The following is a 12,861-nucleotide window of genomic DNA, read 5'->3' as shown; positions in this document are numbered from 1 at the left end:
TCGGGTGCGTTTCAAGGTGCTGATTACCATCTTTAAAGCGCTCCATGGCACGGGACCTAGTTACTTGCGGGATCGCATCCTCCCACATACATCCCTGCGGCCAATTCGCTCACACAGAGAGGGACTTCTCCTGGTGCCGTCCACTAGGCAATGCCAACGGGCGACACCAAGGAGTAGGGCCTTCTCTGTGATGGGCCCAACCCTCTGGAATGACCTCCCCCCCAACATTAGAACCACTACTGACCTCCGCTCCTTCCGGCAAAAATTGAAGACTCACCTGTTCCGATTAGCAGGCCTGGCATAATTACAACTGTCCCTCCTGGCAAATATACTATTAACTGGTTATTTTAGGGGTATTGTTTTTAATTTATTGTGTCTGTTTTAGGGGTTTAAAAACTTATATTTATACTAGCTTTGTACAGTTCTTTTAATTACATTTTTAACCTCCTCCATGCCAACTGTACATATTCAACTTTTTATTGTATTTTGATATATTTTGCATGGACTGTACACCGCCCCGAGTCCCTTTCGGGAGAGGGGGCGGTCTAGAAGCATTAAATATAAATAAATAAATAAATAAATAAATAAATAAATCAAGACAAAGTGGGAGGCGAAGGGGCCTCGGTGCCCTGCCTGATCCTTCTTCGCTCGCTCGCTATTTTGCCTGCATAGGGTGCCTTGGCGGAAACCCTTTGCTGGTGGCCAGACCTCCCCTTCCCGGGGCGACAGCACATCCACGATCACTGTCCCAGTAACGCTGCGGCCGCTCGGCCTGCAAAGAGAGGGAGGGAGTAAGAGTGAAGGGTGAGGGAGAGCAGCAGGGGCTCTCTGCAGGGGCTCTGCATTCCCCCCCCCACCGGAGCCTTCCCAGAGGAGGTGGGGCTGGGGAATGTGGGGCGGGGAGGCGCTGTCTGGGGTGGGACTAGATGACCTCTGGGGGTCCCAACCGGCCCTTCTGACTCTGGAGACCAGAAGCAAGCAAACACACACACACACACAGTGAAAGTGTTTGGTTTTGAATATAATCCTCCCTAGTACTTGGGGAAAAAATAAGAGGAACATTTGGATATACATTTTGAATTAACATTGAAAGAAAATTGCTAAAATCACTTTTAGTTGTGTTCTGCATTAAGAATTCACGCAGTAGCATTTCTTGTTGAATTAGCAGAGTAATATTTACAACAGCCAGCTAAGATAGTTTTATCTGTCTTATAATGTGCGTGGGTAGAGGATTTAGGCATAAGTGCAATGTTTGCCTGTGATTATATAAATTCACAGCTTATACATTTGAATTAGATGTTATTCAATTCATGTTTAACCTATACTTGATATACTTGTATTCAATACATAAGGTGTTAATTATGTCAATGGAAGAGATAGGAAACTGCATTAGTAATATATATGTCAATGCGTTGATTTGTACTAAAAATGTTTAGTTTTAAGTCATAAGGAATCACAAATATAAGTGTGGAAAATGTAATGTAGTTGTGGATGACCCTTTGCATGAGTTGTATTGGGAAAAATAATAATAATAATAATAATAATAATAATAATAATAATAATAATAATAAATGATTCCCCAAAGAGGTAAAAGGCTACATTTTGCTAGAGTTATTCTTCCAAACTGTTGAGGAGGGGGATTGGACTCCATTGTCTATATTTCCCTTTCCATCCCCATGGTTCTTTAGTGAAAATTATAACCCAAGAACATATAGATCTGTTAAAATGTTCTCATTCTCACTTTCCATATTGGGAATCCCTAGGTACCATGCAATAATCTCATCAAATAATTCAAGCAAATGTTGGTGACATTGAGCTGAAGCCAAAGTTCAAGAAATTGTACCAAGAGTTTTAGTTACAGAAAGAAATTTCTGATCGCTACCCTGCACTATGGACAGTGGTTAAGAAGCTCCTTGTTGCATTTCCAACATCATATTTGGTGGAACATGGCTTCAGTGTGGTCTCCAAGCAAAGAAAATGACTCCAGATGACTGAATGTGGTGATTTAAGACTCCTGCTAAGTGACTTAAAACCAGACATTGGGAAACTGGTATCACTTCATCAAGCCCATCCATCACATTAAGAATTTACTGAACAGTGAAGTAGTTACTAAATTTTGCTAAGTTTACTAAGTTATTAGTTACTAAGGTTCTTGATAAATGACTATCAGACTTTGAAAACCTGGTATCACTGGATCATGTTCAACAATTTTGTTGAATTAACTAACTACAAAGGTTTTTAAATTGGATTTTGAATAAATGTGCAATTAATTGTTACAGTTTTGAATTTTACTGTTACTATCTTTATTCCTTCATGCAAACCACCCAGTCACATGACTCCCCCAGCCACGCCCATCAAGCCACGCCCACAGAACCGGTCGTAAAAAAAATTGAATTCCACCATTGGTTGGGGGGCACTGAGGATCAGTTTTTAGCACCAAGGGGGTGGTGGACTGAAAAAGTTTGGGAACCACTGCTCTATACAGTCGGTAAAAACAAGACCAGGAGCTGACTGTGGCTCAGATCATGAGCTTCTCGTTGCAAAATTTAGTCTTCAATTGAAGAAAGTAGGGGAAAGCACGAGGCCACTCAGGTATAAACTAAATCATATTCCTGGTGAATATACAGTAGAGGTGACAAATATATTTAAGGAATTAGATCTGAAGGATTGCCTGAAGAACTATGGACAGAGGTTTGCAACATAGTACAACAGATAGCAACTAAAAACATCCCAAAGAAAAAGAAATGCAAGTTCCAGAAAAACATCTACTTCTGCTTCATTGACTATGTTAAGGCCTTTGATTGTGTGGATCACAACGAATTATGGAAAGTTCTTAAAAAGATGGGACTACCAGACCATCTTATTTGTCTCTTGAGAAACCTATATGCGAGTCAAGAAGCAACAGTGAGAACTGAGCACGGAACCACTGATTGGTTCAAAATTGGGAAAAGAGTCCGGCAAGGCTGTATACTGTCATCCTGCCTATTTAACATATGCAGAGTACATCATGAAAAAGGCAGGGCTAGATGAATCAAAAGTTGGAATTAAGATTGCCATGAGAAATATCAACCTCAGATATGCAGATGATACCACTCTAATGGCAGAAAGTGAAGAGGAACTAAAGAGCTTCTTGATGCGGGTGAAGAAGTAGAGTGCAAAAGTTGGCTTGAAACTGAATATTAAGTAAACTAAGAAAATGGCATCCAGCCCTCTCAATTCCTGGCAAATAGATGGGGAAGAAATGGAGGTAGTGACAGATTTTATTTTCCTGGGCTCCAAGATCACTGCAGATGGGAACTGCAGCCAAGAAATTAAGATGCTTGCTCCTGGGAAGGAAAGCTATGGCAAATCTAGACAGCATACTAAAAAGCAGAGACATCACCCTGCCAACAAAAGTGTGTGTAATCAAGGCTATGGTTTTTCCAGTTGCAATGTATGGCTATGAAGGTTGGACCATAAGAAAGGCTGAGCATCAAAGAATTGAGGCCTTTGAACTATGAGAAGTGCTGGAGAAGACTCCTGCGAGTCCCTTGGATTGCAAGGCAATCAAACCGGTCAGTCCTAGAAGAGATCAACCCAGACTGCTCTTTAGAAGGCCAGATCCTGAAGAGAAAACTCAAGTACTTTGGCCACCTAATGAGAAGGAAAGACTCACTGGAGAAGAGCCTAATGCTGGAAAAGATTGAGGGCAAAAGAAGAAGGGGACGATACAGAATGAGGTGGCTGGATGGAGTCACTGAAGCAGTAAGCGTGAGTTTAAATAGACTCCAGAGGATGGTAGAGGACAGGAAGGCCTGGAGGAACATTGTCCATGGGGGTCACAACACAGTAAAGGGTAGGTCGAATCCTTACGGGCACTGCAATTTGTGCAAGCAGAGTCGAGGAGTGCCCGTCTTCCAGCCAAGTTAAAAAATGAGTAATGGGACATTTTAAAAATGTCTTCATTGACATGAAGGTTGTTAAGAAAATGCAAGAAGAGGAGACTAATTATACTCTGAAGAATCCCCAACCACGTTTTGTGCCATCATCCTTTAAGGGAGGTGGCAATTATTCCCGATCAGGTTACCGACGCTGAGGGGAAGCGACCACGGAGAAGAATGTGAACTCATGCGCAGAATACTGCATTTTGAGATGGATAAGCGATGACGCGCCTTTAGTAAAGGCAGCAGAGGACAGCAGCCGTATCTGAAGCGTATCTCGTTCAAGAGTACATGACAGAACCTTCACGTATCCAGAATCCTCCACCAGCAAAACTACCCTCATCATTCCGCCGCCCCCCCCATGAAAAGTGTCGATTACTTTACTACCTGAGATATAAACTGATTGGCTGAGTCAGTCCCGCCCTTGGGAATGACGCAGACAACTTCCGTTTGATAGGCAGGTACGCTCGGACGCGGCCATGTTGGGAGCGGAAGTGAAGTGAGTAATAGCCTTAGCCGCGGGAGAGGCGTTGAGATTAGGTTTACCGAGCGGCGAAGGCTTCCAGTTGAACGTCTGCGCCTACGCCGGCGTGGGTACACTTGCCTCATCCGGAGGGGTAGGAACCGCATCTCCGGTAGTCGTCTCCCCTTGTCGGGGAGGAAAATAACGAAGAGGGATCCTATGTCTTGGTGTTCTGAGGGGCAGCAAGAGACAACGGCGGGAGCTTGAAGTTAAAGAAGAAAGATGCCGTTGGCACAGTTGGCGGACCCCTGGCAGAAAATGGCTGTGGAGAGTACGGCCGAGAGCGGCAGCAACGTCGAGGTAAGTGCGTGGGGCATTCCCGGATTTGCGGGGCTCGGTTGGGCAACCGCGTGGAATCCCGCCTGCAGGACCAGGAGGAAGGGCGAGAGAACCAGGAGGAAAAGCTCGGTCACCTCAGCAAAGGAGCGTCACTGCCCCGTTGCTACCTCTTCGTCCGTCTTTCATTGAGAATGCTGGAGAGGGTCAGGCGCGCTCTATTTCCTTGTTTTATTTCCTTTAGAGGCGCTGGGCGGAAACCGGGAAGTAAAACGCTTCCTGTTTGCCTTAAACTCTGGCTGCCTTAATCCTGTGCCCTCGAAGTAAGTTGTGCTGCAAATCTTATTACTCCCAACCAGGGTGGTGGAGTATAATGGAAGCTATTTATCTAGCAAGCTGTTTGACATCAAGATTGTCTCATATCACTTACCTCAAATCGATTTTTCAGTCTTTGTGACCATCTTTGTCTATCTTTACCTCCTCCATTTCACTGAGGAAATTAGTTGTTGAATCCCCCTTCCTATAACCCTAGAGTTCTGTACAGCAGACTTTTGGAATAAAACTTTATAATACACATCTTTACTTTGATTTTGAAAGTGTTTACCCTATTATCCTTTTTCACTAATTTCCTTTGCAAACAAGTAAAAAAGGGAGGGTTTTCCAAATAACCTTTTGTGTGTAGGTTATAGAATGCTATTCCTTCTAAATAAGAGAATATGGGAGTGGGGGGTGGGGTTGACCCCAAAACTTAACACTTCCAAATTACAAAAGTATGATTTGGATTGTAGGCCTTTTGTTTCCATTTCCCTTCACACAGAGACATTCTCATGTTCATTTATTAAGATACTTTCTGATTATTTGAAATGTTCCTGTTTTTCACAACAGTGTCTTCTGTGATAAAGGGGCCTTTTGAAATGGGTATTTGTATTGTGTCTTTTTTATACAGATAGTGTTAAAGCCGCTCTTTGTGGTTGTTACAGTTTATGGAGAGAAATATTACACCAACCTTTAACACTACAGAAAGTTATCTTTTCTTGTGAATTTTTCAATGATTGTTATATATGAATTTTCTAATGCAGAACAAGGGAGAGTATAAACATATCTTCCTTGTTTTTTCCTCTTGAAGGTAATATTGGGGTGGGGCTGCCAGATTGTCAGCCTTGGTAATACACAGTTGAAGGACTCCTGCTGCTTTTGTTCCCTTTGGTGGTGTCTGGTTACTTCACATTATTCTTCCCTTCCTCTCATTTTGCCCAGATGCTTAACTTCCTCCTAGTCTTAAGAAGAAAGAAAGAAGTTTGCAGGGCTACATTTTTTAAAATTCTTTTTTAAAAAGGAAATTGCATATCCTGTTTCTGCTGTAAGGAAGACACTGGCAGAGTAACTGATGATCTGTTTACACATTTTTCTCACAGTTCATATGTTTTAAGAAGCAGTTTGCTAGTAATTTGAAATAGTTTATCCAAAATAATTTGGCTAAATTTAGATTGTCTGGCTTAATAAATCAACGAGTAAACCTGAAGAGAAGTTTTAGATTTTTAGATGCTTACAAGGTTCACTTTCTTATTTGGGGGGATAATGGTAATTATTGTGAGCATCTGCCTTATTTAAATGTATATAATTAGGTTTTAATTTGTTTCCCACTCATAATCCATTTTATATTAAATTGTTTTATGCTTTACCTTATGAATGATTTTTTTAAAAAAAATAGATGACAGCACAATTACCATTTTACGTTTGTCTGTGTGTATCACTGGAGAGTACAATTCCATATTTGATATTTTTTTCACAAAAGTATTAAATGTATCAGTAATTAAATAAATAAAATGAGAAAGAACCTAGTGGGTAAAATATAACTTAGAAAGTAATAAAATCAGATGAAAATTGTTAGATGTTAAATTGATAATTACATTTTAATGCAACATTTACACATTTCTCAGTTGAAATTATGAGCATAGTATGTATGTATATATATATATATATATATATGTATGTGTGTGTGTGTGTGTGTGTGTGTGTGTGTGTGTGTGTGTGTGTGTGTTACAACCCCTGGTATGCCTATGCCTGGTATAGCCTCCCTTTATTTATTTATCAGTACAAATACAACATTATATATATATATATATATATATATATATATATATATATATATATATATATATAATGTTTTCTGAGGTTTTCGCGGGTGTTTGTATGTATGTCTTTGGTTGTTCGGGTTTTCTCCCGCGTAGAATTGGAAGTATCTTCACGACGTTTCGATGAAGTCTCATTCATCATCTTCAGGCTGGTGCTTCCGGCTTGGTGCTTCCGGCTTGGTGCTTCCAGGAGCAATGTGAGATCTCAGCCGGTTCCTCCTTTTAACTGCCAGTGGGGGTTTGTGCTGATTGGGTGGGAGCTTGGCTGCATTTTGATTGGGTGGAGGTGTATTCTGATTGGTAGGGGGCTTGGCTGTGTTCTGATTGGATGGGAGTTTGGCTGTGCTCTGATTGGATGGGGGCGTGTTCTGTTTGGGTGGGGGCCTGGTTGTGCTTGTGTTAGTCTGAGTTGCAGAGGGATTTGAGCTGGTGAGCTGCTTTACTGTTGTTTGGCTTCGTGTTTGTGGTCGTGCCACATCTCCGTGGTGGGCATCAGTTTGCTTAATGTATGGATCTGAGGGGTTTAAAGTGGCTAATAATGCAGCTGTGGTCTGGCTTCTGGTTTGTGGTCTGGCTTCTGGTTTGTGGTCATTATCGGTGTGGGTTTGGGCTTGCTTTTTGCGTGGATGTGTGATAGTGACATCCTGTGTGGTTTTCGTGAGTGTGGGTCTGGTATCATTCTTTGTGTTAGGGACTCGTTTGTCAGTGAGGGCGGGTTTCCAAATGGCTGGTAGGCGGGAGGTATCATCTCGTTTATTCATGCTGTGTGGTCGTTTTTCTATCTCAATAGCTTCTCTGATTATTCTGTTGTTAAAGTGTTCAATTTTGGCAATAGTTCTGGTCTTTTTAAAGTCTATATCATGTCCTGTGGCTTTGAGGTGTTGGACCAGGGAAGAAGTTGGTTCCTCCTTTTTGACTGAGTTTTTGTGTTCTTCGATGCGTGCCTTTATTCTTCTGTTGGTTTGTCCGATGTATGTGGTGGGGCAGGTGGTGCATGGGATTTCATATACTCCTTGATTTTCTAACTCTATTTTGTCTTTGTGGTTTCTTAGGATGGTGGATATTTTTCGGTTTGTGTAGAATGCTGTCTTGATGTTGTGTTTGTGGAGGATCTTGCTGATTCTGTCTGTGGTGCCTTTTATGTATGGGAGGAGGGCTTTGCCGTTTTCTTGTTCACTGTCTTGGATTTTAGTGGGGTTTTCTTTTTGGATTAGGTTAGTGATATTGTTTCTTTGGAATCCGTTGGATGTTAGTACGTTGGTGAGAGTGTGTAGTTCGGTTTTGAGGTGTTGTTCGTCAGCTAAGCGTTTTGTTCTGGAGATGAGTGTCTTGGCTACAGAGTTGATCTGTGCTGGGTGGTGGTGTGAGAGTGCGTGCAAATAGCGGTTTGTGTGTGTTTTCTTCTGGTAGATGGTGTGTCCTAGGGATCCATTGGATTTCTTATAGACTAAGACATCCAGGAAGGGGAGTTGGTTATTGGCTTCTGTTTCCATGGTGAACTGTATTTTGGGGTGTAGGCTGTTGAGGTGTGTGAGGAAGTTGTCCAGTTTATCTTTCCCGTGTGGCCAGATTATGAAGGTGTCGTCTACGTATCTGAGCCAGAGTTTGGGTTTGTGATCGGATTTTTCTAGAGCTTGGGTTTCAAAGTGTTCCATGAAGAGGTTAGCAATGACAGGTGAGAGGGGTGATCCCATGGGTGCTCCTTCTATTTGTTTGTATTTTTGTCCGTTATAGATGAAGTATGTGTTGGATAGGCAGTGGTTGGTCAGATCTAGGATATGTTTGGGGGGGTTGTATTTGTTTTGGATAGCTGTCAAGGCTTCTTTGATTGGTACTTGGATGAAGAGGGATACAACATCGAAGCTCACGAGTAGGTCGCTGGGCTGTAAGTTTTGTTTCTTTATGATCTCTATGAACTGGAATGAGTTTTTTACGTGTGAGGTGATGGATTCTGCATAGGGCTGTAGTTGTTTGGCGAGAAATTTGGCTAGGTTTTGTAGAGGTGAGCCTATGGAGCTGACTATGGGTCTGAGTGGGGTTCCTTCTTTGTGTATCTTGGGGAGACCATAGAGCTTAGGGCATCTGGATGATTTTTCTCTGGGAATGATTCTTTGCTGAATCTCTTCGCTGATGGGGGAGGCTTTTATTTTGGATCTGGTGGTTTTTTCTAAGTAGGTGGTGGGATCCGTGCTTAGGGGTTTGTAAGTGGAGTCTTGGAGTAGGTTGTTTAATTTGGTTTGGTAGTCAGATGTGTTCATGACCACCGTGGCGTTCCCCTTGTCTGCTGGAAGGATTATTATGCTAGTGTCTTCTTTTAGGTTAAGTAGTGCTGTCTGTTCCTCTTTGGGTAAGTTGCTTTTGGGGGGCTTGCTGGTGCAGAGGATGTTGGTGATTTCGAGTCTGATTCTGTTAGCGTCATCGGGGTTGATTTTGGTCAGGCTGGTTTCAACTCCGCATATAATGGTTTCAGTGGGGATGTGTTTGGGAGCGACTGCAAAGTTGAATCCTCTGGCAAGGACATTGGTTTCAGCTTTGGTGAGGATCTTATCTGAGATGTTATGCACTGTTTGTTTCATATGTGTGGCTGTGAGGGGGGAGGGGTTTGTTTCTGGCGTTCTTTTAGTCTTCGGAGTTTATTGGTATGTGTGTCTGTCTTGAGGGTGGTCTGTGTTTCGGCTCTCCAGGTGGCGAGTTGTTTGGATTTGTCCCAAAGTGTGGGGTGGATCTTGTTGCTGAGTTTGAGGTGAAGTGTAAGGAGATTTTTGTTGATTCGGTCTAGGTGGAATCTTTTTGTGTGAAGTTCATTTCTGATTAGGGCCATTTCTGTTCTTTTCAGGATGCGTTTGGTGGCTGTAGAGTTGGAGTGGAATTTTAATTGGAAGCATGTGGGGGTTAAATTTTGATCTCGGCAGTTGCGTAGGAATGTGAGGTCACATAAAATGGAAGCTCTTTGGACTTCGAGTTTTTCGTAGGTCCTGGTCAGATGGTGGATTTCCTCCCCGTAGAGGTACGATATTTGTTTTCTGAGGTTTTCGCGGGTGTTTGTATGTATGTCTTTGGTTGTTCGGGTTTTCTCCCGCGTAGAATTGGAAGTATCTTCACGACGTTTCGATGAAGTCTCATTCATCATCTTCAGGCTGGTGCTTCCGGCTTGGTGCTTCCAGGAGCAATGTGAGATCTCAGCCGGTTCCTCCTTTTAACTGCCAGTGGGGGTTTGTGCTGATTGGGTGGGAGCTTGGCTGCATTTTGATTGGGTGGAGGTGTATTCTGATTGGTAGGGGGCTTGGCTGTGTTCTGATTGGATGGGAGTTTGGCTGTGCTCTGATTGGATGGGGGCGTGTTCTGTTTGGGTGGGGGCCTGGTTGTGCTTGTGTTAGTCTGAGTTGCAGAGGGATTTGAGCTGGTGAGCTGCTTTACTGTCGGAAGCACCAGCCTGAAGATGATGAATGAGACTTCATCGAAACGTCGTGAAGATACTTCCAATTCTACGCGGGAGAAAACCCGAACAACCAAAGACATACATACATACATACATACATACATACATACATACATACATATATATATATATATTTGTTTTCGTAGTATATATATAGTGTATACACACACACACACACACACACATATATATAAACAGTGTCTGGTGATTAAATCTTTTGAAATTAAATCTGATCACTCATTTCTAACTCAGATGATAAGTTATGATGCATAGAGGATAACCACTGCTTTTATTCCAGCTGTCTGATTGATTACATACCATCAAGTCAATGTCAAATTTTAGCGACTGCATTGATTTTTTCCTGGACAATCTGTTCTCCACCTGGTCCTCTAGAACTTTCAATAGTGCACCCTTTGTGGCTATAATTCAGATCATCCATCTTGCTACCAATCACTCTTTTCCTCTTCCCTTCATCTTTCCCAGCGCACAGAAATCCCAAAGAACTACTTTTGACATTAGACTGGAAAAATGGAAATGCCAACCAATTGCAGGCACATAGTTTAGAAGCGGAAGTATATGATTTAGAAATATGCTTAGATAATTTTAAGGTGAACTCAAACCTGTGGTCAAAAGTCTGCAAAGTAGGGCAGACCCATATCTTATATGCCAGATAATTAGTATATGGTCATCTTGAAATATTTAAGGAAATACAACAGAACCCAAACAGATAGGTTTCATGCAAGAATTAAGTACTACTGTAGAAGGGAATATACATTTTTACTGGTATTTGTTTGCCAAATTTATGATAATTTTAAAACAGTTGCTAGTGAATATAGTATTCATTTTCCCCCCTAGGTGATATATACATACATACATACATACATACATACATACATACATACATACATACATACACACACACACATACACACACACACACACACACACACACAGTATCTATTATTTCAAGTTTCCCATACTGTTTTATAGCTACTTTAAAAATATTTAAAAATAATTGCTGCCTAGTTGATTAATCATTCTTTATAGTTTGGGGAACAGGTTTAATTTTTCAACTAAACAAACACTGAGGGGTCTTTGGTGCTCTCTGAGACTTCTCATTTCAACCCTGAGCTACAAATATTCTCCTGTATCAGTGAGCAAACATTGTAAATACATAAACATGTTTTTCCTTATTGTATACTAATATAAGTTTTATTTATAATTTAAATTACATGCTAATCTACCATTTTCATTTATTATTCTTAAATATATATATTATTGTCCTTTTTAGTGTTTGTAGATGTTTATATCTTACAGTACTTGAACTACCAATATTTTAAAACATTGGAAGGAAATACGACTTGTTTAGCTTCTCTAAAAGTAGCTTCACTATTTTTTATGATTATGTTTTACAAGACAATTGTTACTATGTTTTATATTTTTTAATTCTAAAAAAAGCAAAATTGTTTTTGATTAAACCTTGGAAATATTAATGTAATTATTTATATGGATAGTCCTTATTTATTGACTGCTTTGGACAGCGCCTGTTCGTTTACAGCAGTAATGTAAAAGTAACTTGGTGACCAATGCCCATATTTTTGTCCTCGGCATCTCTTTCAATCATGTGTTTCCTATTACAGTCAATTAGTACATGTTGCCCTGTGCCTGACCCATTTTTTCATACACACACACCAGAGTGGAGAGATTGCCTAAGCAAGTTATCTCTTTCTCCACAATGGTAGTGTGTTCCTAAAAAGTGCTACCATGTTTCCCTAAAAATAAGACATGGGCTTATCCCCTGAAATAAGCGCTTGGCCTTATTTTCAGGTAGGTCTTATTATTTTTGAGGTGCAAGAGACAGCGAGCGTGGTCACCTCATGGCTGTTGCTGTGTTGCAATATTTTCAGGTAGGGCTTATTTTCAGGGGAGGGCCTATTTTAGCACATGTGCTTAAAAGCCCGATTGGGCTTATTATCCAGGGAGGTCTTATTTTTGAGGAAACAGGGTAACCATGTTAACAAGTTCCTCTCAGTGACCTTAATTAATTGATTAGAACCCTTTATGTGTCTGCTCCTGTCTGATACTAACAAGACATTAATGAATTTAACATTAAAGGCTTTTGTTTCCCTCCTTAAGGGCTTGCTGGTACACTTCCTTTTGAAGTGTACACCTGAAGTGTACACCCCATTGTGTGCTTGCTCTTGTAATTCCTTCCTCTGCAATGAATATAAATAGAAACATCAATTATCTTCTTGCTAATTATCTAATTAGCTAATTATCCCAGCACTGGATAAGCATTCCAAAGGGTGAGAGAGTGAGGTTAAATGGCCATAAGAGTTGCCCTTTTACCTGATTTTCTCATGAATTAAGTTCTGGAAACCTTTCCCATTGTTTAGACCAAAGGTGTTAAACTCAAGGCCCGCCGGCCCATGGGGTGCTTAAATCTGGCCCATGGGGCCGCCCTGGAAACAGCAAAGGACTTCCCCTCCTGAGCTCCGTTTTTGGCTGTGACGGCCTCCTGCAATCCTCTGCCAGCGAACCCAAGCTCTGTTTTCACCCTGGCAGAGT

At 41.4% G+C, this 12,861-nt stretch overlaps 1 protein-coding gene across 4 annotated transcripts in view; it reads left to right on the top strand.

Moving 5' to 3' along the window:
* Positions 1 to 12,861, top strand: part of RPS6KA3 (ribosomal protein S6 kinase A3) — a 142,688-nt gene that overhangs the window by 42,134 nt on the left and 87,693 nt on the right. For 2 of the 4 annotated variants that reach the window (XM_081947341.1, XM_081947340.1), the window contains exon 1: positions 4,385 to 4,743. The exons of 1 other annotated variant lie outside the window; for it this stretch is intronic. In XM_081947341.1, coding sequence (XP_081803467.1) covers positions 4,666 to 4,743 — 78 coding nt within the window. In that variant the 5' untranslated portion in view covers positions 4,385 to 4,665. Of the gene's footprint in view, positions 1 to 4,384; positions 4,744 to 5,021; positions 5,043 to 12,861 lie in introns of those variants that run through there. One more of the 4 variants, XM_081947343.1, reaches the window with a different exon arrangement.

This window comes from Natrix helvetica (genome assembly GCF_964273705.1).
Source record: "Natrix helvetica genome assembly, chromosome: 3".
NCBI lineage: Eukaryota > Metazoa > Chordata > Lepidosauria > Squamata > Natricidae > Natrix > Natrix helvetica.
Note: the sequence above shows the minus strand (reverse complement) of the source record. Positions and strands in the feature narration are given on the sequence as shown.